Source organism: Falco cherrug, chromosome 7 (assembly GCF_023634085.1).
Source record: "Falco cherrug isolate bFalChe1 chromosome 7, bFalChe1.pri, whole genome shotgun sequence".
Lineage (NCBI taxonomy): Eukaryota > Metazoa > Chordata > Aves > Falconiformes > Falconidae > Falco > Falco cherrug.
Genome location: NC_073703.1, coordinates 60,360,799 through 60,386,532, shown reverse-complemented (window position 1 = coordinate 60,386,532; position 25,734 = coordinate 60,360,799). Strand labels below are relative to the sequence as shown.

The window sequence follows — 25,734 nt, the reverse complement described above, 5'->3', positions numbered from 1 at the left end:
CTGTCATCTGTGCTCCAAAACCTAAAAGGATGAAAAAACAATTTTTTGCCTTTCTGGTTGCTTTCAAGATAACTTTCAAATACCTGCATAAGCATATAAACAGTCTGAAACAAGCCTCTGAGAGACAGTTTCCTGTCCATATTTACCACAAATTATCTTCACTCTGATGCCTAATGATGACAACTGTGATTTAAGAGTCAGCATTATTTAATGTTTCATTCCTGATCATAACATACTGGAAAGGATGAAGGAATGAAAACCAGTTGCTGTCAAAATATATAAAGATACACGAGAAAAAGATATGAACACATTTTGAGAAGTTATGCAATAATCTTACATAAGTGGACTTGATCTTTCTCCTCAGGTTAATCCTCTCTAGACCCTTGGACATTTTTCTTGCTCTGACTCATCTCCAGCACACACACATTTTAAGGCAATGATGCGTTAACAACAGTAGATAGACTGGAGTTTGATTTAGGTGGAAATTAGCAGCAATGTATTATTTAAATAATTAAATATTTAGAATAGAGCATAGTGATTTTGGTATACTGTATCTTTCTGGAATATCCTGTACCTCCTTACATAAGATACATAAAACATAAGTACCCAAGAGCCTAAGTATATTATGTAATGGAAGAGCTGGACCTTAAAACATTGGGAAAGGCATATCACTATGAAAATAAAAATCAATGAGCATGCTGTCTCACTGCTCCATATTTACTATATTTTAAGGGAATATTAGAAAGCATGATTTTAATTTCAATAGTTTTGTGTTTAATAACAGTGACACTTCAAGGAGTCCTAAAATCAATACAGTAAGTAGTTGACAGGGTAGCTCAGAAATATTCTCGAACTTTTCACAACGAACCAACCCTCTCCCCAGCACCTGCCCCCATAAAACAGCAGTTATAGAGGATTCAGACCTGAGCAACACAAGAAGATTCCTCTTAAACCACCATACATACCCTGAAGTAAATTTTCAACAGCTATTTGACTCTTTCTGTCTGTTTTGAAAGCTAGTGCCATCACTGAAAGCTTCCAAACCTCCTTCAGTGGTTTCTGAGTGCCTTTACCTCCATGAGAGAACTGAAAGCTGTGAACAATCCCAGATAATAGAGTGTATGCACTGATAGAAAGGAGTTGATAATATGATCATCTTAAAGTCAATACTGATTAGTTTTCCAGGTTATCACTGTGTGCCTTTTAAATCTTGAGCCTCTACTGGCTTTCTGAGTAAGTCACCTGGCACTCACTGCTCACCTTCGAGCCTGTCCTTTGCTGCAGAGAGCAAGAAGTCCACCTCTTGCAGTCTCAGCATTCCTTCTCTCCATCTTCAGCTTGGTTGCACCCTTTTGACTATTAGCAGAGATCCAGAACGTAAGAAATAATCCTTGACCAATTTATAGGAAGTTTCCAATTCACAAACAAATAATGTGGATGGCTGTGGTGCAGATGTGTGGCTAGGCTGTGATACAGATGATTAAGACGTGACTCTGGGTTGTAAAGCCAATGGTCACTCAAAGCTGAGCTGGGTGACTGCATTAGAATAGGAGGGGCTCACAGAGTGCATGCAAAAGCAGCTGTTCCTCGGTTCTTCTAAGCTGTTAGCCATCCCTGAGCTGAGATGTGGTGTCCAGCTATGTACACAACAAGAGAAAATTGTGAGGCTTTCTGCAGCCAAAGGTCTCACATCAGATGTGAGCCAAACACTGGATGCAGACATATCCCTTACAATCAGTTCTAAATACCAGTAAAGACATACCCTAAAATCAGTGCTACTAAAATTATTTGTGAGCAGGTTTTTTCTATTTCTCTCTCTTCCTCTCTCTTTTTTTTTCCCCAGAAAAATTATTTGGAATGACTGCCAAATACTGAATGTAAAAGAGTCCCTGATCTAAAACTGCTCACTGCCAAATCATTCTGAGATCTTTACACTGGAAATTCAAACAGCTCTGAACAAGCATATGCTTCGCAATAGATGTGTTTCATTAAGGAGGCATAATTCCTGCAGTCAGGCTTAGATGTAAAGTTACAAATTCAGAATTTGTGCAGCTCACATAGAAGTTCTGTTTTCGCAAAGATCACTGGTGACAAACTCGCTCAGATTCTTGGTGGTGAAGCCAATGCCAAGGAAAAGTGAATGTACTTGGAGAAGCTGTTTAAAATTCAAGCAAACTGTCAGGAGCTAAGTGTTTTGGAGGAACAGAAGGTTCACTGTATTTCAGAATCATCTTCTAGTAAAGAAGCATTTGTCTGAATAAAAGTGAAAGTTCCATATGTATCCTACATTACTACTTAATAATACTTTAACCAGCTTGAAAACTGAGCAATGAACTTTCAAAGCAGGCGAGTATCATCAGACTCGACTCCCAGTACAAAAATGTGAAGCGACATTTTCAGTTATGCTGCACAAAGCAGCAAGACTGCTGAGAAAACTGCAGAGTTGCCAAGGAATTTCTGGATCTGATACCTCTTTCAATTACTGTTTTTCATAAACTGGTTATCAACCAAGAGCAGTATTTTAATCTAAACTGTATGAAGCAGCATAAGTAAGATACAGAGATGAACAAATTTTGGCAAGCACTCCATGTATTAGGAAAAATACACAGCCCATTTCTTTTAAAAGGGTCACTATTAGAAGCACCATTACTAAGTTATTGAAAGCAAGAGGGCTGAAGGGAGCACTGCAACACTTTAAAAATCCCTTATCTGGTAATCCAAAATAAGGCAGTCCTCTTCCCTGGTGATTACCTTTGCTTTTTCCACCTGTTCTGTCATTGCTGATTTCAGTTCTGGTTTTTCTTTGCTACCAAGCCCCATCAGCATCACCAGGTCTTATTAGTTTTTCACTATGTTAGCCCCAGAGCCCAAACTTCATTTGTCCTCTATGCATGCTTTTCCCCCTAACGATGAAAATCACCTCCAAACACAATAAACTGTGCTTCCCCTAAAGCAATACAGCTTCCACGTTAACGGTACTCGTGTGTTTTCCGTCCATTCTCTGCCCAGAAGCAACTCAGTCCCCTTTCAATCTAAACACCACAAATTCTTTCCCCTTTGTGTCAGTTCTCCAAATATTTTCTAACCAGCTGGCTCTCCACTGCCCAAATGTACCCCCAGCCATATTTCCAATACACACACTCTCTACCAAGTCCATTAACCATTTGCAGAAGCCTACTGTTTAATCACTTTTTGTGACTACCCTCTAAAAATGCAAATCTTTCCCACCTAAATACACAAGCTATTTGTCATACTAACAAGGCTTAGCACTGATATTGCACTCTCCTTTGCACACTGCACCGATCCTTAGTCCCTCCTAGACAGGAAAATTATTCACATTACTCCAATAATTTGGAAAAGGAGTCTTTAGTCTCTGCTCTGCTGAGGCATCTTGGGTTCAGAGGGGATAAATGGTTGCACAAGGGTGAGGCGTTCCCTGACTGGGTCCTGGTAGGCAGCAAAATCTTTTTTTCCTGTCTCTTTGCTACAGGATCCCTGTGGCATGGTCTAACCCATAGCAGAAAATCATGCAGAGCAGAATTATTTTATTCCCTTAGCACATCAAGAACGTGGTAACCAGTGCCAAGGCTAACTGGGCTTCCCAGACATAATACAAAGCCAACAGACTTGAAGGCAAATTCATGAAATGTGATGAGCTAAAAAGATGGGATCGATAGATATCAAATTGCTTCTTGCAGAGGAAATTTAGCTGCCTCTTACAGAAACAGAGTCTGTGATAAAACAAGCTATGAGTCTGTATAACAGGAAAAAATCAGCAATTTGCTCCATACAATTAACCCTGAGGCCTGCAAAGCAAACACATCTTCGTTTAAATGAACAGTGTTGCAAACGGGAAAATTTCTACCCTTTACAATAGTGCCCTCAAAAATCAAGTAGACGGGAGTATCAGTGACCCCAAATTAAAGCACAAAGATGTCGGTATAGTCACAACCCTAGTATCGCTTTCTAGAGAGGGAGATGGAACTGCCTGAACAAGGTTTATTGTGATTATTACAGTATTCACGTAAGATAATTGAAAATCATTGTCATTAGATCAGCCCAGGATCATTTTTTTCTTCCAGTTTTTCAGTTTGCACATAAAAGGGGGAGAAAAAATCAATTATTTAAGTTTTCTTACAGAAAATAAATTTTAAAGCATTCTGAACCCAATACTATGGAGTCCTGGTGTTACATATGAGAAGTGACAATCAACCATCTTCTTACAGCAAAAAGAACTCTGTTGACTTTACTTGTGAGAATGATGTTGTTCTATCTTTTTCCTCTCCAGTTAGTATAACAGAAGCTACAGAGCTTAATGTGCATTCTAAAAATTCATTTGGGGTGGCTACTAAAAGCTGAATGATACTTCAACAGTAAGAGAAACATTCAGAATTTGCTATGACTTGTTCTTACATTTAATTCCAAAAAGTAATTTCTGAAACATACAAGGTGCTGCCACAGAAATTGTTATGTACCCCAGAATGGAAATACCCAGTACTAAAGGCATAAGCACTTGCCAAAGAATTAGCTGCAGTAAAAGGCAAAATATGGTGAGAATATGCAGTACTTATTGCAAAGCAAGAAAGTGATCCTATGTAACAGCAAATGGGCAAGTCAAGCAGAATTCTGTTTGTAGGTGGACAGATTAACAGCATGATAATACACATGCAAGGGCATCTGCATAATTTGCAAGTATGAAACCCCACATTTTATCAGTTTCTACACATGACTATCCACCATATAACTGAGAAATGAATAAGGCTTCCAATAAATGCTTTTTGTTGTTTCTAAGCTGTTGTTATCTGAAAAAGAAAGGTTGTGTTATTTTAGTTCTCTTTTACAATCTCAATAAATAAAATTATAAAAAAAAAATATTAGGCTAGACATTTGCAGCAGTGTAACTGGATTACTAATGGGCATGAGCATGCTTCTTCTGTCCTTAATTAAGCTCTCAATTCAGATCTGACTTCTTTAGCACAAAAGTACCACTAACAATAGTACTACTGAATTATTGCTAAGACATGTATTCATGCAATTAGGAAACTCCTTTTTGAGTTGGAGACTTCTTATTAAATAATGGAATTAATGTAAATGCCAGATGACTAATTTAAAAAGCAATGGCACACTTCTGATATGCTGCTTAGGGAATTATGAAACAGGAGATCTAGCAATTGAAAGGACTCAATATGTGACACAGGTATGGTATTTTATGTTAGATTTTGTTTACAATACTTCATAACATCACATAAGGGAGGAATTTTCTTTTTTTCTGTTACTTATGTCAAATTAAAGCACCTCAGCAAGACACCATAATGTTACTGAGGAAGAATTTACCTCAGTAAGAGCTCTTGTATTGAAAAATTGGTTATTAGTCTTACAAGCAGAAGATATAATTACTAGCAACAATGGGAAAACTCAGGTAAATAAGCAGCTTGGAAAAACCTTCTAGTTCTTTAAAATATTATAATTGCTTTGCCAAAATTTTTATTCAAAACTTTTATCTTGATTATTTTTATTCACTATTCAGGAAGTACATTTTCAAGCCATTGAGTGTAGCTAGCATACATCTTTCTTCATGAAATAAATATGAAACATTCTTGTGTTTGATTTTTAAGGGCATGGATCACTGAGCTATCTCTTCCTAGCAGTGCTCTTTGCATCTGGTCTTCTTTTTGTTTAAAGCCCTTCTAATTTGAGCCCCTTCCCACAACTCACTTCATAAGATTATTTTCAAACTCTGTGATCAACACTCCCCAAACATTCACCACAACCAGGAACACTGAGAAATTGTGGAAAAAGCATCAGCAGTAGCAAAGTTCCTCAAGGACAAGAGCAGCAGCTGTAATCACTAGCTAGAAGGGTTTACTCTGGCCAGAGAGCAGCTAACTACCTTTAATTGCTGTCACAAGCTCAGTTCACTCCCCAGAGAAGGTAAGGAGAAGATGGGTATGGAGAAGTGGGTGTTTACAGCTGCAGCCAGCTGTTAGAGCTGTTCTTATTCCTCCATCCTGGCAAGACTGAACTGTAGCTGCAGGGAATCACACAAAGACAGATGACCCCAAAAAGAAGAATTAACTTTTCCAAAAGTTTGAGAAAAATAAACATGATGATTTGAGAGGGTGATGCAAAATTTCTCTGCCATCTGCTTCTGGCCAAAAGGATGCTAGTCAGCATCTAGTGGAGGGAGCTGGTCCCTAGACACTCAACTAAATCCATTCCTTAAACAGGCTCTTGTAGTATCATTTGAAAGACACCATGTTACATATTCACAAGCAGCTTTGATGGGATTTGTTGCTTGCACAGAATGAAGGGGTCTGTATCCGTCAGACTCATCTGGACTAATTTTCAACACTACACAAACTTAAGCACAGAAATAGCTTGCACTTATGAAGATGGTTCTTTCATCAGAGCCCAGAAGATGAACCCCAGCCATCAGGATGGAGGGAACAACTTGAATCATTAAACGCTGCCCTTTAGAGCTGACAGTTTCAAGGCTGACAGCTGCTGCTCCCTCTTTTGTTTAAGAATTTTCTCTTTCTGTGTTTTCTACTCTGACTTTATCATCCAACATTTCTAGCTCAACTACTTTTCTACTAGTTATAGTACTTGGAATGCCTTCAAAAGTTATAGAAATCATGCATCGTAAGAAGCATTTACTGAAGTAATAGCTATAAAACCTTTTTTCTTAGCTCTTACAGAGCTTGATAAAACAGAAGATAATACAGAGACCAGATTTAGCATTTAGATGCCAAGATCACCCTTTAATATATATATCATGAGCTTCAAAGGATTTTGAAATCTAATAGAGATGAAGCTTTCTTTTCTGACAGCCATTTTACTAAACTATATCGCGGATGGACATGAAATGTTCTGCATAGGAGAGTTCTGCTCTGCAATGGTAAGGAAGACAAACCCATCAGAAAACTGAAACAAAAATTTACTATGAATGTAAGCTAATAATTATATTATTGAGATGTCTAGGTCCTTATTTGATTATTCATTCAAATTCACCTCCCTTTCCAAAGTTTATCTTTTTACTCGGAAAGATCTTTCATAGTGTTAACTACTGCAAAAGTTTCCATTTTTTATAAAGAGGTATTTCTGAAGAAGTGATGTCAGAAGCCAAGAATGAAATCCTATTAAATTTCTCTTATTCAGAAAGGATTATTTAAGAAAAAACAAAAACACAACAAAACCAAAAAAAACCCCAACAGTTGCTGTGCTTAGTTCCACCAACACTGGAGGGAATATACTCGCTGTCAGGGAAAAGACCTGATTAAAAAGAAATGTGATTATTATACATGATATGACAGGAATCAAGAAAATTATTATTCTATTCTTGGACTAAAGAATTTTTTAATTTTTTTTTAAGATAGTAGGCAGATGATATTAGGTATAACTTCATTCAAATACAACAAAGATCCCTGATTTTCCAATGTTTATTTTTCACGTCATCTTAAAAATAACTTATGTACCTGATCTTGGCAAAAAGAAACTGTATTGATTAAAATAATGTTTTGCCAAGGGTAAAGGCATTGGTGTAAGTAAAATAATGTAGGCAAATTCTGTATAGTTAGTTAAAGTTACCTGCAGTCTATTGGAATTACAGTTGCTGCTGTTTTCTACTTCTAACAGTCACTAGACAAGACCATTCTCAACATTAAAAGAAAACAAGAAAGCAACTCCACCCCTGTCCACACCTCCATCTCCATATACAGTCTTATCAAGAACAGAACAGAACAGCACAGGATTACTGCTTTACCTCAATTTTCTCCCATACGGTTTCATAATTCTCTTGATGTTGTATATCTTGCATCAGTTGATGAATTAAAGCTGATTTATTTGAGGCAGAAGTCTCATTCTCAGTGGACTGAGTGACAGCAGTCCTTTCTGACTTTTTTTCAATGTATTTTTTAACGCAAGATACAGGCATACAAAGTTCTTCATCAGAGAGAATATCACTGAGAGGCCCAGATTCAATACTGTCACCTAAAGAGGATACTATATCACTGGAAGAGCTTGGTGAAATTCTACCCATCTTTTTGTGCTTTTTGGTCTGGTATGTTGGATACATTTCTGAATCAGAGTTCATTTCTGACAGCTCCCAGTCATCAATGTTTTGAATTGTTTCTCTTCTGGGCTTTTGGGGCAGCAACTTTGTCAGATTTTCTAGTTTTAAAGCTAATACTTCAGTCTGTTTGAGATGTGAAGGAAGTGCTAAATATTCATCAGATCCATACCAGACCTCACCATCTTTACTGGTTTTTTGAGTGTAGCTTGGGGTTGAGAAGCTTTTATTATTCTTTCTTCTCAGTGGAAGAGGTGATGAGTTGTTAAGCTCAGAACCAGCTGAGGAAGCACTCTTCTGGCTACGTGTTGGTGAACTGAAAGACTCATTTTTACCTTGTGATTGCCCATTTGGGTCTCCCTGGTTACAAGAATCTAATGATGCAGGAGAATCTGTTTCCGTCTCCTCCAGAGACTGAGAGTTATGAGAAGAAATTCCATTCTGTAGAGAAGAACGTCCTCTTTTTTTGACTTGTATTGATGGACCTCCAGGTGCTCTGCCAGCTTTCACTTTCTCTGGAGCATCATGAGGCTTCTTGTGTTTTGATTTTTCTTTACTGTTATAGAAAGCAGACTTTCCTAGACTTATGGGACTGCCCTTAAAGTGATTATTTATTGTGTACTCAAGATTTCTGTCACCTATTGTATTTAAGCAATCATATGACTGACTAACTGCAGATGGACTGTTAGTGTAGGGTGACTGTAAAGCTAGGCAAAGCTTGGACCTGTCTGGTGGATCTAACAATGAGGGTGTACTTCTACTCATTTCATTTTTAACTATCTGAGAGATTTGCCTTTTAAAATCATTGGCTTCCATATAATCTTTAAGCACATCATCTTTCAAAAATAGACCTCTTTTTGGCAATGTAGGCTGTGTAGGGGAGTCTTCATTATAGTTAAAGCAGTCTCTGATGGACCTCTTAGGAGTTGAGTTTTCACATTGAGAATGGTTGATTTTTTCCCTGGTGTGCTGTGGAAGATTGGATTCTGCTTTCTTTACTGTGGAAGCTGGTTTGCTGTCAGTAGGTAAAACACCATCTTCAGATGGTCCTTTAGGAAGAGAGGAGTTCACAGAAGGAGATACTAGCGAGTGCTCATGCAGTGCTTTCCTGTCTTTGCTTTCTTCTCCATCTTCCACTGGAAAAGGTACATGGGTTTCTTTCTCATGTAATGCTTCATTACACTGGGAAGCGATGGAATCAGTTGCTACTGCAAGTAAACCCACACTTCTAATAAGTCCTGGAAAGTCCTTATCCATCTCACTGTAGTTCCAGGATTCAAATGATTTTGCTTTCCCTTGGCCAGAGGTCATATCATCCAGAGCACCAAGCAAATCCTCACTAGGACTGTAGTCAGATAGTTCAAATGCAGTAATACCACAATCCAGTGACAAGTAATTTTGAGAACATTTGATGGTTAACTGTCCAGAATCATCAACTTCAGTTAAAGAGTCAAGACGGTCCTGAAATAGACAAAGAAATGGTACTTTTTTAGAAAATTAATTTGCATATACAGCACACAAAGTACCAAACTGTCAGCTTTTATGTTTTCCTAACACCTAGAAAAGCATTTATCACTGACCTGCCTCTTCTGGCAGTACCCTGTAGATAAGCAAACCATTCCAAAGTGTTTGGGAATAAAAAATGGCACCAAACTGAAAAATGCTTAGATTCAGTCAGGTGTGTCAAGTTACCTAAAAATATCAACTCACTTTTCTATTGGTATTCTCCTGCTTAAATTCTGTTCTCAGTTCTACATACTCTGTAGGGGGGACTCAGAAATTCCATACAGCAGACTCATATTTCCTGTGCTAACAACCTCAAAAAGGAAGGAGGGGATCCTGGGGACCGCTGACTGTATCAGTCAACTTGTTAATCTTGTGTTCTGAGAAATCTATCATTCTCTACTGTCTTTCAGTTGATTGCCAGAATGTTTTTTCCAAACACCACCTTACAATGACAGACATTTCTTCCTGTATTTGTGAGATAAATGTTGTTAACTACATGTCACTTTTCTGTAGCATTATGAACTGAGGATGGATTTATCTGCTGGATATTTGGAGCACAAATAGAGAACAACTCAAGGAAAAGAAACTATAGCCAGTTTTCCTAAACCTCTGGCCTGCTGTGATCCCTTGACAGCATCATCTCAATGGACATCCTTCAATCTCAGAAATGCAGATATAGCCAGAGGACACATCTCAGGTGGCAAATAAGATTTTAAGATTGAAGTCACATTAATGTCTATAAATCGGTGACTTATTTGAAGGATACTAAAAAAAATCTGACTACATTAAGATCCAAAAGCAGCCTGATATTATAACAATCACAGAAAAAATTATGTTCAGTCAAGAGTTTATAAGCATATTTTTAGTAGATGAACACCTAGGCAGGTTTCAACTATTCCCAGATCCTAGCACATGACTTGAAACCTGAATGCAGGATCAAATAATGCTGAAACAATTTCTGTTCTTATTTACACTGGTATACATTTTAAGTAACTCCATGAAACTATCTAGAACAAGAGTAATTGGCAGAGCACATCAACTGAACAAAAGAAACTGAAAAGCAGAATTTAAAATAAAAAAGCCAACATTAGCCCAAGTGCTTACAGAAACTACTTTAAAAACATACAGGGCAGAAACTCATGGTTTAGGGTTCTAACTTTAGGTGCCTTAATCAGTGTACTGGTTTTCCGAGGTATGGTTTTCATAATAGAGTTCTTTAAAGCAAACTCTTGAGTATCCACAATAGGTGCTTGTCTGAATTATTCTCTGGAATAAGCTTGTCTCACTACACTGCCTAAATCCATAGTTTAAGGACCTTGAGCATCACGGCTGAAGAAGATTCAATAACCCCATAATCTCTTCATCTCGCAATAAACCATTTGGATTTTGGTCTGAACAAGAATAGCGTCAATAAAGAAGGCTATTGCTTGCCATCTTCTATAAGCATGTAATGTTTGAGTCCTGTACTCTGTCCACCCCACTTATATTATTCAAAATAAAAATGCAAAAAATCCTCCAGATAAAAATATTATTTATTTATAGAAAAGATTTATTAGAAAGTTATTTATTAACCATAATCTTGGGCACTGGAAATATATTTTATTTATCACCATTTACCCAGATGTAGAACCTATGCCACAAATTGTACATTGTCGATAGTCCAGAATTAAAAGAGGAAGTTTCTATAAATCTGTCAAATTTATATATTGAAGCTGCATTTAATAAGGAAAATAATGACCAAACAATGATCAGTATTACAGCTGCATTTTCCCTCTAATCTCAGGAAAAGATTAGAAACTGTAAAACCATATATAAATCAAAATCTTTTCCAAGGCCCTAAGGGCTTTCATTTCTCCCGAGTAATGAGCTCCATTCCTCCGTCTCTTAAAAATGTGTTTATTAACATTAATAAAATTTACAATCACATGCATTAAACCATCTTGCTTCATCATTTTCCAAGCAGTCTCTTAAATGTGTGCTTCAGAGGAGCATTATTTAATGCCAGTATTACCATGTTTTTGGTTTGGTTTTTTTTTTCAGAAAAGCATTGTATTTAGTTATTTGCATGGCTACCAATAGGAATACCTTAGTTCAAAAAATATGTTCCTTTTCACATAGTAATGCTTCCTGTAAAGCTGTGTAGGCTGTTTCCAATACTTTCTTGTATTTTTATTTAAACCAGGACAATTCTGCTGGTTTTGGTTTCTTTTTCTTTTTTTTTTTTTAACTCTTTCAAATGAGCTGATTTAATTTTTAAGATATTCCTTTTGTGACTTTACCAACTGTTTGAGAACATAAGGATTCACTGCATTTTAGCATAGCCTTGTACTGATCCTTTCTCTACTTCCTGGCTTTATCAAATGTGAAATGAAACTCACAGGCTAGGTTCAGCTGGACAGAACTCGGGCCACACAGAACTCATTTTTCTTCCCTTCTTACCTATCTCTGGGTAATTCCTGAAGGAGAAATGGTCCTCCAGAACCTTAACTCTCTGAAGTTTTTTATTTAAAAAAGTGTTTTCTTAATTTGGCGTCTCCATAATGGCAGGCTGCTTGCCTCACTGGTTCCGCTATATCCTCCAACCCATAAAACTTTTTGTGCCTTTTCTTGCTGACATCTTATGCAGTATGGCACTGCTGAGACAGCCAAAAGCACAGTTACTGCCTGCCCAGTTAATGAGCTGGATTCCTAACCAAGCCAGGACAGCTTGTGCTGTACACTTCCATGTTTTGGCAGGTACATTAGTGGCTACATCCCCGTTTGTTATGTTGAGGCTAGCTTGTGCACATCTATGTGCGTTACAGCTACATTGTAAATATAGCCCTGGCGGGACTGTTGAGCTGTGATTGACTGCAGTCTATAAACTGAGTAGCAAATATTAACTAGATGAGACTGTCTACTGAATACGAAAGAGACCTTGGCAGGTCACTTCTCCCGTGGAGCTCCTCAGTTAACTTTGGCAGTCAAAGATGCTCTTCAGCATTACACAGAACACAGCTGACTTGAGGAGTGAGCCAAACATTTTGTGAAATGATAGGTTCATGGACTACAGGAAAGCATAACATTTGCAGTACAGCTTCAGATCAAATTTCTGTCTAGCTGAGTACTGTCTCTGCATCAGTTCTAAACATTTTCTGCTAGCTGAGCTATAAGCCATGGGTATACGTATGTGGCCCTTCCACATACAACATTTCTACCAGCACTCCCACCTTCTACCAATGAGCAGCATAGGGACTTCCTCATCTAGAGTTATAATTTGTCCTATCTTTGCTTAGTTTTCACATTTATTCTTTTAACTTCTTTCTACTTCTAAGTGTCTTATGATAGTGAATTCCAAAATAGAAGTCTTTGTTGTGTGTGAAAGTTTCCTTCTATTGATTTCAAACCAGATGACTTCTCAACCTTAGGAGAAAAAAATAAGTTGTCGTTCCTAGTTCATAATCCTCAAGGAATACTGAAAATTAGGGTAATAATTCTCCAAGGAAGGGTTATCTGTATGGGCAAATGTTTCTAGGTTTGCTCAGAGTCTCACTATTCACACATGCATGAAAATCCTTAATAGATAATACCTGTATCATGAGGCACTTACTAGCCCTACAGTGTAGTCCTGTCTGGGAAAGGATATGGGGGAAACGCACCAAAAAACAGAGGCAGATGAGAGTAGATACAATTGCCTCTACATTACATTTTATGTATTAATTTGTTTTCATCAAATAAAGCCACGACCATTATACCTGCCGAAAGGCTTGAATAAATACCTGAACGTTAAAAGCTGCAGAGCAATTTCTGGGAACCTATTCAAGCATTAGACCAGAAACATAATATTAATATTGTGTGCCTGCTATTGCTAGCCATTAATTTTACAAAATATTATTTATGTTTTTGTTGGAGTGGAGAAAAACTATCGTGTCAGGATATTTTGTCTTTTTAATTACCATAGAAACCTGTCTGGCAACATGTTTTTTTCCCCACTGAAAAATAGTCTATCCTTCCCCAGTCAGTCCTCTCCTGTACTTAGGGATGTTTTTTATAGCTGTTGTAATCAGATCCAGATGGGACATTTCCTGTTTCTTAGTATCTGAATCTGCCCCTTCCTTATGTCTTGAAATCATCACGCTCATGTCATGAAATGATGACTTCACCCTAATTCACCACTCTGGATATTCAGACAAGTGTGGATTTCCTTCAGACTTGCCTGAGGGGGTCTACCAGGAAGAGCAAAGCAGAAACTGAACCTGAAGCACCAGGTATGTACACATCAGGAAGAGGGGGTGTGGAAGGTGGGCCTGGGCATATCTAAGCATTGATTTCAGAACCACCCACTCTGTTGTGCCAAAGTCAACTATAAAACCCAACAGGGAGCAGAGAAACATGCACATTCTGTTTAAAGTTGAGTGATCTGAAATTCAGGACATCGTTAGGGAACTTCTGACTTCCTCTGTAACACAAGTCGCAGAATCTCACTACATCGATCTAGAGGTCTCTTTATGTAAATGTATCTAATCCTAAAAAAGCATTTTATCCTAATCTTATGACTTTCCACAAATAAAGAATCCTCTACACACTAAGTTATCTTCTATTAACCATTAACTACCCTAACTATTAAAAATTTACCTCTTCTTTCAGTTTTCAAAATTAGGCCAGTAGTGTCCTTCTAACTAAGCTAATTTAGTAATGATTAATTCAAAGGAAAAGGCATTTTAGTTAAATGAATCCAGATTTACAAACCATTTACATGTGTGCAACTTTGACACCCCGTTAGAATAAAAGATGTATGATTCATGCATCATTGTTTTTCAGACAGAGTGTGTAACTGTTTAGAGGCATATTGCAGAATTCCCATAAAGTTCAGCCTCTCTGTTATAAAGGAATGTTGACCTAGTCTGGAAAGTTTTGGAAAACATTGTGTAAGCAAGAAGGGAAATATCTACATTTTTCATTAAAGAATTCACTGCAGATAAAAATTGAGTTTTGAATTTTATATGAACCTTAAATTCACGAGTGACCAGACCAAGGACTTTGGACCAGATGCACCCCTGCAAGTGTTTCCAATCCTTTGTGAAAAATATTTCAATCATAAGAAAACATTGCTATCCATTAGCATGACACTTCTAAAATTTTACCTTAATGTGCTTTAATTAATGAAGTGAGAACAGATATCAGTGAAGACATTTAAAACACCAAATCAGCAAAATATCTAGAAGACAAGTAAGCCATCCTTTAAATTGTCATCCTAGCAATTTTAAATGTGCAACAGGGATGAGCTGTTTCAAATATAGATGAAATTCTCAAAATTGAATTTAGTTACTGTACCTCCTTAGTCTCTTCAGAAAATGCTTGTAGAATATCAGTCTGCCTGGTGTAGTTTCCATTGGCGTCTTGTAGTCCCTGGAGAATACGCTCTCTCAGAACCAGAACAGAAACACGTAGCTGGTGCCAGAGTAGTTGTACTGTATGGATATCGACTATCACATTGACAGAGTAAGAGAGAAGCTTCAGGGAAAACTCAGTCTCTAGTAGAGCATGAATTTGTTCAACATGATCAGATATATCTTCACAAATATCCTGTAATGGAAAAATAAAGCAGATATTTAGCTACAGGCATGGTCCTTTCATGGATCAGCTCTACTTTTCAAGTACTTTTTATTAAATGCAGAACAGATTATTTCAGAGAGGAAAGTAATTAATACATCCAAGGTTCTTTTTTTTTTAATTTCTTTTTTTATTTATGGCAATGCTACAGCAACTGAACCAGCAGCTGTCCTGTTTGGCAGGACTGCTCAGTAAGTGCAGACACATCGTATCATAAGGAAGCCTGGCACAACAAGATCACATGAATCAGAAGCAGAAAACTAACACTGTAAAGTGACATCCTAGAAGACGGCAATAGGAATGAACATGGTAAGATTGCCAAAAGCAGTCTCCCTCTCTGCTTCACCACCACCCCACCCCATTAAAATGCAAAGAATTAGAACTGTGCCATCATCAACAAAAAAATATTTTGAACAGAATTTACCTTTTAATCTAGCCTCTATAGCAAAGTAGGGCAAAAGTCTGGGATAGACTCAATGTGGATAAGCTGTGTCTGAGATCCATTGCTAACTGCTCTGATGAGAGGGGGCTAACTTTTGCATAGTCTTGTTCTGGACTCAAAATTTAACAGAATAAGATGGGTGGAGAAGGAGAAAGAGGTAAAGCAGAGAAGCTGTGAACAGTTGTGTCTAGAAAGGAGAAAATTCAAGTTACAAGGTTATAAAATTAAGGTTTCGATGGGATGGTATCCTCCAAATTTAGCAATTAATGTTCCAGATTTCTGCACATATTTAATATGCCTTAATAGCATATTTTAAATCCCAAACTTATTTCTTTCAAAAAAACATAAAGAAGTTTTTTCAATTCAAACCTTCAGAAGTGTCCTTTTGAGGTAAAAGTTTGTATATGCATAACACCAATTAAAAAAAAAGACTAAACAATATAATTTTTATTCATTTGAAAACTGGTATCAAAACAATTCTATCAGGCAATTATAATGAAACCTTATGCCTCTGATGATACTCCTGTGGGTTTGTACAGCAGTAGAATAACAAGAAAATCACTAAAGCTGATTTTTTCTAAATTAAAAATACAGTACAGTATTTTTTATTAGTTCAGATATGGCATCTTCAGTCTGAAAGTAAAGCCAAATTATTCAATATGTAAGTGTATGAATGTAACAAATTAATCAAAATCAAATCCCTAGATAATTTTAAATAATTTTAGTACAACAGATAACAGATAATATTAGCCCATGAGAAACTCTTATGGTTAAGTACTATCAGTAGTTATTCATTCTAATAAATCACTAACAGATTAATCAAGTCCACTGCAGGGGTAGCTCTCAGGAATGCCAGAGATGAACACACAATGTTGGAGTTTCAAAGAGCAGAGTTTTGAGGTTGCCTTAAGAGAGAGGCAGTATCTCTTCCCCTCTATCCTCAGTTCCCTTATTGTGACAACCAGCACCTATATTTGCAAGTACAAAACACACAGCCTCACCTGGAAACACATAGGGCTGCAAGTGCTCAGGGCTTCAAACATCCACAACACTTGCAGGTGAGCAAATCGACACTAGCTACCAGATTAGTGTATTAATCTAATTCTACAGACACACAGACAAGGCTAAAACTCTCAGAAAAATCTTTTCCAAGCTTTGGAAAGATTACCGTTATCCATTTATCCAACTACAACTGAATCTTGACTGAAAAGCACAGCTGTATTCCTGTGGTTTCAAATGTTTTAAAGAATATTCTTAGTGAATTAGCTTGTTTGAATTTGCATTCGCTTCTCCAACGTCATTCACATCTTTTGTCTTGGCCATAAAGCAGTTTAATTTTAATTTCAGGGATTAAAAAACAGGTTGCTGCCCAGTAACTGTAACTTTGTAAATTAGACTCAATATATAGAAAAATACTTAATGTACCTTCAGTTAGACTACTTATGTGAACGAGCTTAAGTTTGTACCAACCTGCAAAACCAGTTTTCAATATTTTCCAGCTCCACACACACACGGTGAATTCAACTGCCATAAGAATTTTCAGAGAGGTTGAAAATGTGAAGCCATAAGAAGAAACTATTAAGAATGAGTAAGTGTCTCCTCATAATTGTTAAGTAATGTACTGAAAATACTGGCTAATGGATCTAGATAACACTCTAAAGCAAGAGTTCAGACCTACACTTCAAACAAGTTTTGTCTTGCTCTACCATTACACTAGCTACCAAGCCATCTCAAATTTCTGAAGCAGACAAGCTTTCCACACCAACACAGAAAATTTTGTACCAAAATGCAAATTCCAGCACCACTAGGGGCTTGAAAGAAACACATATTCAAAGACATGTGCTGTTAATTTTTACATGGACTGTTATAAGTTGCTTGTTTTCCTCAAAAAGCAAAGGCAGAAGTACTTACAGACTACTGTGAGCACGGCAGCAGCCAAATGCTTTATGCACTAACAAGATAATGAATGGCTTTTGGCAGTTTCAGTAACACAGAGAGAACCTAAGGCTGACCTCATCCATATACAAGCGAAGGTCATGTACTCTGATCTTGACATATAAGACTACCATCCTAGTCAGAGACAAAGTACCAGCTCTTAAAGGATGTAGGTTTTAGAAAAAGTGGGTGGCCACAAGACAGGAAGCTATTTTCTCAGTGGCTGAATGAGGAAATCAAGTCCCTACATACCTTTTCATAATACATAAACTCTGAGCTCCATTTTATGATGATCATCATCTCTCTCTCCCTTCTGGCCTGGAATTAGTGTAGCATTGAGCTGTCACTGTAGCCTTGTATTTGCTTTCATGGGAGAATAGAAAGTATTCTTTCCTTTGCTGATATGTTGACATGATGTGATCTTTAGGGCTGATGGTTTGATTATATTTTTTTTCTTCTCTTCCTATTAGATGAAAATCTGATTGAACCATTCAGGAAGTCTGATTTAATTTGCAATAGGGCCAGGCATAGATTTTAAGCGATTTAACTCCCTTATTAATTGCTGCAGCTATTCAACACCTGGAAGTCCTGGACAAATGTCTACAATGCATGCACAGGTTCAGTATGCCCGGTTTGATACCACACACACACACACACACACATATATATATATATAAAAAGAGCAGTAGTGTCAATGCAACAATCTTGCTGAACGTGCACTAACCGTTTGTGTGGTAGCTAGTAGCTGACTAGCAGTCCCAATAACGTCAGACCCTGCACGCATGGCACAAGGTCATATATGGGTCTATTGGGTATTTCTTGAAAAAATTCTTAGGAGCCATAAGTTGACATTCCTGCATCACATAACATTGTTTTGATAGGTAACTTCCATTTCAGCTGAGTCAGTAGCCACTGTCAAAGGTACTGGATTTCATTTTACCACAGGCCAGGTTCCTGACTAAAATAGATTAGGCCTGGGTTTGCAGGAAGTCCATCTTACGTAAAGTTTGGAAAAAGAATTTATGCCCCTATTCATATCCCCTTTCCTTGTTTTTTAACCGTCATATGATGATGCAAAGGTGAAGGTCGCACAAAGAATAGCTGTGTAAAGGCTAATACCAGATGTTTATCAAGAGAACATGATTACAAAGAAATGATCACTTTTGAAATATAAGTTAATGCTGATTAGTCTTCAGCAGAAGAGCATTAATAAAGCTGCAGCCTACTTACTGGCATTTTCTCTTTACGCTTGACTGGCACAAAACAGCATATTGAGAGGAAACGATATAATGTCAAGTCCAGTTGGCATTATCCAGTACAACACTTTCTTCCTGCTGTACCTGATGTCTAGATTCACATATAATTCAGCAAAATGAAGTAATTATATTTAGCACAGCTATGAATTTAATAGTTTTCTGTAATAATTAATGCAGTTCAAATGCAGCACAAAAATGTCATGTTATGTAAGTTCCCAATTTTACTGAGGCTCAATGTCAAGACCTGGTACAACATAGCCTCATTGTCCTCATTCTTCCTAGCTCTTTGTAGGTGATTTAGCATTAGCTAGAACAAAACCAGCTGTCATGTGCCCGTTTTACACTTTGTATTTATGACTGTACCTCAGTGCTGGCATGAGTGCCAGTTGCTTTTACCAGAAGTGGCAGGTAGATAAAATAAACCATGTACTCCTAAGTAATAAGAAAACAGCATTTATCTATCGGCATCTATTTCTAAATATGCGTAGTTCCTGGTCAATAGCAATAATATACAGCATACGAATACAAGCATGGAAATCCTTCCCCGTTTTATTGTATATAGTTTCATATCAAAAGCTATTCTAGCCTGATAGTTTAGAAAACAGCATTTCCAAAACAACTTTTTGAAATCATTAATCTCACATATCCACTAGGCATTTTTATTTTTACACAGTTTCACAGTGGTGTTAAGGTAAAGATTTTCTCATAAGCTATCCTGGAGTACCAACTGTGGAATTTCTTAGGCTACAGGGGTTGTACCCATTTGGCTGCCAACTGCCCACTTCACTCAGTCTTCCAGACAGCTGATCCTGTAATGTGCAGCTGCTGAATCCATCAGCCAGCTTGTAGCCCTCCACATCAACCAAAATAGCCTGAACTGCAAACACTGCAGTAGACAAAGTGCATAAACAAACGCGCAAGAGTCCATGAAAATTAAGCTTTGATGTTGACTTTAAAAAATATTTTTGCTCTGCTCTTCAAGAAATTCTGTTAAGATGCACATGAAACTACTGCAAGATGAAAGGTTGCAGTATGTTGCTTTAGAGTTAGTATCAGTGACAGAGAAGCTGTACTGCAGATTTCTGTTCTTTGATCTCACGGTAAAACCTCAGTAGGAAAACCTGATTGCCATTGAGTCTTACAACTACTGTACATGCAAAAAAACCCACCATGATTTAAGAAAATGTCTGTCTATTTGGTTTTTCCTTTTAAGTACATTTTAATTCCTCAGAAGGCAAGGATTCCAAACAGAATGTACCAATTCTTCTCTTCAGAAAAAAAATACAATATCTGCCAAATAATTTTTAGATTCATTTTTTAAAAAATGAACTTGAAAATTATGAATTAAACTCACTCTCTGCACTGTTCTTTTAATGCTTATAGAGAAAGACCACACAAGAGAGGCTTTTTTATTACTGAACAAATAAAGATTTGAAGTTTTCAGAAAGGAAATTTTCCTTTAAAATGCACTCTGACTTCTTAAAGAGAAAAATTTTTCATCTTTACCTGCATCCAAACAGTGTTGTAAAAAGGATAAAATTATTCTCTTCTGTTTTGGATTGTTGGTGAAAGCTTAAGAGCAAATGCTACTCACTTTCTTTTTTTTAACTGCTGTTTTTAAGTAAACAAGTAAGTGAAAGATACATGGAAAATACAGTTTGACTAAGCAAAATCAGCTGTCGTGGAAAACTCTAGACTCACTGGGAGTGACAAGTTTAGCACTTGAGCTCACTTTCTGACAAAGTGCTGTAGCTGGTATTGCTCTGGCATTCAGTGGCTAGAGGAAATAAGTACATTTTACCTGGTGAAGAACGCAAGTGCAGCAGGAAAATAGCTACAGCTCTGAGATCACTGACCCTGCCTTCTGCTGACACTGACAGCTTGGAAACACACTGGTCCTCAAAGTAAGCGTCTTTGCTCTTCCTTCATGATAATACACATTATTCTCTTTCCCAGCTTGGCTTTTATTTTGATAAATTTACTTGCATTATAAGTGAGCAACATTTCCATCATTGCAAAATTCCAGTAAGTAATCTTCATTTTACCTCTTGCTAAAAATCTTAGATTTTTTTTTTGGAATATGAGAAAGTTGTTAACTTGACAGAAGTGTTTTCCCTGAAGAAAATTTGTTTTCCTTTTTTTTTTTTTTTTTTTTTTTTTTCCTTAAGAAAGCCCTGTTTTAAAACAGATTTCTTCTTCAATGGAAATTTCCAGGTGTCACAGAAGCCTAGCTGCCTTGACACGCTTGCAAGGAAAGATGATCCACTTTTTATTGTGCAAACATTGCTATTACAATATGCCCTCAAAAGTTTTGAAAATAAATATCCAGTCTGGTGAACTCTAAGTAGGCATGCTTTACTGTATTCTGTTATGTCAGGAATCAGTTATTTACATTTTTATATCCCTGTACTTCAAAAGAAAGTGAAACAGATGTCAAATCACCAATTCTTTGATAAAGCTGCTAAAATAGTAATGGTTTGTCTAAGATCGTAGCAGGCATGGTGCTGCTCTGTAATAATTTCTTAGTAGTTTGTGTGGCACGCTTTGTTAAGCTGTTTCTTGTGCAAGTATATTGGTTGACTACCAACCTGCACGGAAAACGAGCAAGAAGAAAGGAAGTGAGTAAGATATGATATCACTGGCTAAGCGCTAATGCCTGATGTTAGTTGTGAAGCTCCTGCCTCAGGATTCCAGGAACTTGCATTTGTTTTGCCATATGGGCCGTTGCTGGGGCCAAAGGATCAAACATACTGGGAAGAAGCAAAAGGATTCTTTTGTCCAGGAGCAGGGCAGTTGCTGCTGTAAGATATTCCAGCTCACTTCCAGGACCAGCTGCAGTGCCTTACAAACCTAGGCCAGCCTGTACCTCTTCTGCAGGAGGGGGTGGCTGCAAAGACGACAACCTGCTTTCAAACATTTATTTTCCCTATTAAGTTTAATGAGTATTTTAATGTAAAATGACTGTCTGGTCACAGCACTCACCACAGGCCAGATTCTTAAATGCTAGGAAGTATTTAGTTCACCCAAGAAGCTTCAGACAGCTGATGCACAAAAACATTCCCCCGTAAGGCCTGGGATGGAACTAGAGAAATACGGAAGAAGTTGTGGCAGTAAAATAAGCACCTCCGAAATGTGCTGAGTATCATGTAAACAAATCTGGGCTAGCCATTTCTGGGATATTCCTGACATCAGTAAATCTGATGCATGAATTTCATTTGTGTAAGAAGCCACATATATGAACTGAACATGGCAACCGATTTGGTGTGGGGAGTGATGTGATATCTGCAGCTCAGTGTTGCTTTGATATTCCTGAACCTCCACTAGTTCCACACTGTGTAACGTGCCTACCCTTTGAAACATGCTGAATGAGAATACTCCTGTACACCCCATAACCAGCCAAGCCCACAACGTTCAGAGACTTTGCCCATTAAAATTATCACTGTACAACATTTCCTCAGTGAGTAACCTTACAACTTCTATCTTACTTTAAGCATGTTAAAGCATACTGATTTTTATAAAGGTCTAACCTTCTAAATTTTTAAAAAGTGTGCAAAAAAAATTTACAACTTGATAGCAAAAGTCATATCTGTGCTTACTGAAATCTGGTTTTGTACCACACCCTGGAAGACAGTGTTGCACAGGTACTCTAGAGCAGTTTTTCATGCAAGAAGATAGCTGGTACTGAACTGTGCAATACAATAGCAGGTTTTGATTCTAGCTACTGCTGACAAAAAAGCAAAAATACCAAAACCCAAACTTGTGTGAAAACCTAGTCAAGCAATTGGTAGTAGAGGCAAGTTTTGAAAAACAATAAAAAATTTTCAAATGTCAGTTCATTGGACAATGATAACAATATATGCATATATATTCCACTGATTGTTTAATATCACAAAGAAATGAGAAAAAATGATGAAGTAGCTTTATATACTAGACATACTCATCATCTACTATATATTCATATCTACTGAAACAGAAGAGTGAAGACTTATTAAAGCATCCTTTAAAAAGGTCCTTAAAATCATCCTTAAGAGATCTTAAAACATCATAAGAGACCTTACAGATCTCTTCACACAACTCTAGCCTTTTTCTGTAATAATGGAAGTATGTAGGATATATTTTACCATCCTCTAGATAACAACGTTTGCTTCTTATTTTTTGCTCTCTTTACTCACCACTTTCTTGATTCTGTAAGCCATATATACTAAATGGAATTTAAAGGCATCTCTAACAAGTTCCAATTACCACAGGCAAATAAAAAATGAGGATGCAAATGGAAGGATGTTTTACCCACAGTGAACACTGTGAACTCCATTGTAGCTAAAATAACCAGTTCTTGGTCAGCTGGCCAGGACTAGGCAACTTTTAATCTCAGTGTAGACAGTAGCTAACTGGCTATGAAGAAACCCATACTATCATTTCATGCAAGACATACATAAATTGAATGTGATAAACAATCATGTCAGCTACATGAAGAAGCAGGAAGAAGACCACTCCTATTATTTGATAAAACTTTCATAATTTGATCTACTACATTAAATAACTAGTAGAATACAATACTAATGCACAAATAGCTCAGTAATTTTCCAGCGAAATGGTTAGACTTCTGAAAACAATGAGTTTTCAAAGCTTTATGCAGCTAAACTATTACTCTGACATCTCAGCTTTGAGTATATCCCACTCAAGAATTATTTAAGACTTCTACAGGGCTGTAGGATCCTCTTTGTCTCAGCTCTGTTTTCTGATCTTTTTTTATTGTTTATACAAGATAGTAGGTGCATTTCTCTTAAAAGATTTTTCAGTTTATAGACTTCTTCAGAAAGAGTCTTGTTCTTATTAAACTCAGTAGACTTAATTAGGGTGTTTGGTGGAGATCAGCTGCTCCTGAAGAGTTTAGATGAAGCAAAAAAAAATTCTTGGAGAAAAGAAATTTTCATTCTTGAAATAATGAAGTTTCAAATAACAAAGTGTAACCCCACATAAATATCATGAAGTATTTTAGGCAGCAACGAATTACTGAAATGTAAGATGTCAAAATAAATGAAAGGAACTGCAAGTTCATACAGGAGAAAAATTCAGTCCTTCTGCATAGACATGCATATCACAAGAGAAAAATTTTAATCAAAATGTTTTGACTTGCTCAAGCCAAAGAATGCTAACCTCATTCAGTCTCTTTGACTACAGCTTAGTAGCTATAACAGAATTTGATGAAGGTTGGTGAGACTCTTTACTCTCATGTCAAATGCTCAATATGGTAGCTGTGCTCTCCTTTCTTTTCTGGAACAGGTCAGAAGTGAACTACCATCTGTGCCAAATTTTCTATAATGAAAACTGATAGCATGATAGGAAGTTTTCAAGATAAGTGGCTGTTTTATATCAGTGCAGCTAAGCCTCCAAGAACTTCTGTGACATGTTTTTGAAGTTATTTTCCATCAGTCACTGTTGAGGACAGTGAAAAGGACACAAACTCTCTTGTACTTTATTACCAGACTTTGCTTTATTAGCACTCTTGTTCCCTTTTATGTTCTTCAATGAATCATAGACTCATTTAGGTTAGAAAAGACCAAAAGCTAACATTTAATCCATGAACCCTTAAGGAGTTCACTGACATTTTTTTGCTTGGTTCAGAAATATAGATAAGAAGCCTTATAGTCTATCTTGCATGCTGCTTGCTGTTAGTGACCTTCCTGCCCTCTTTCCAGAATGACAAATGTTCAAGTCAGCTGGAAAGCTCTTGTAGATCCTCCAATGAGTTAGTAACAAAGCACTCTAAGCATGTGGAGGTACTTCCAGTAGTCTGAAACAGCTACCACCTACCCAGAGTAGCAGGAGGCCTGTTCCACACTGGATATCACTCACTGTCCTCTAAGAGTCAGGGTTAGAATATGTATCAGTGCTAGTTAAAAAAACAACAACAAACAAAGAACCACACCTAAGTTGGCTATATCCAGGAAGAAAAACTTGAAAGACTGGTAGAAATCTATTTTACGAACTTAAAGTCTTAAGCGAATAAAGAAATAAAAGAGTAAATTTTAGAAAAAAAAATAACAGTTAGACAAGTGAATCTTAAAGACATCCAAAATGCACAGAATGCACAATGCCACTTCTGCAAGTGCACATGGAATTTTTTGATTTTGGAAAAAGCTCTTCAGCAGGTAAATCAAACCCCTTATTATGATTCCTAATTAGACAATATGTTAGAAATCATTCCTAATTGGTTTGTGATAGGTACAACATAGGATGTAGAGAATGTTCCTGTGACTTTTGGCCTCAAATACAACAAAGACGAAACTAAACAAAAAAACTAATTTACATCCACAGAAGGAAGAATACAGTAGGTTTTTGCAGGCTTTTTTGAGAAGGAATATGACAGAGACTAAATTTGAAACCTGGAATTATGGGACTGGCATGACATCCAAAGCTAACCGAATCATTCAAACTACTTTAATTGGCTTTTGGCAAGTATCAAAGTGCTTACAACATGAGACTTCACATATAAAAACAATTAACATATATTATCTGGTAGTTTGTACTATCTAACTATTTCCAAATCTCACTGTCACCCCACAGGTGGCTCTTGGGTAATACAGATATATATTTGAAGTTTGTGTATGGCACCTTCTTTTCACACAAAATCATGTTCATAATATCTTGGATTTTTTGATTCAGATGTAAAGAGGATACTGCATAAACAGCAAATGATCAAAACTCGGATTTTATACCATATCTGCAGCACTTTAATCACAAATACTTCTAACAAACTGGTAAACATTGCCATACTCAATAGACACAATGAAGCATTTCTTTCAAATTAAATTGGCTCTAAGGAATCTGAAATTCAGCATCATTAATAATAAATGGTTGTTCTGGCTGCTTATAAGATTGAGAGTGCCAAACGTTAGTGGTTTAATACCATATTTAGAACTAAATATTTAATT

General features: G+C 36.9%; 1 protein-coding gene across 2 annotated transcripts in view; it reads right to left on the bottom strand.

Moving 5' to 3' along the window:
• Positions 1-25,734, bottom strand: part of AKAP6 (A-kinase anchoring protein 6) — a 287,337-nt gene that overhangs the window by 180,562 nt on the left and 81,041 nt on the right. For both annotated transcript variants that reach the window (XM_027812532.2, XM_027812533.2), the window contains exons 3-4: positions 14,888-15,139; positions 7,763-9,529 (exon numbers count right to left, since the gene is read on the bottom strand). In XM_027812532.2, the coding sequence (XP_027668333.1) occupies positions 7,763-9,529; positions 14,888-15,139 (2,019 nt within the window). The remainder of the gene's footprint in view (positions 1-7,762; positions 9,530-14,887; positions 15,140-25,734) is intronic.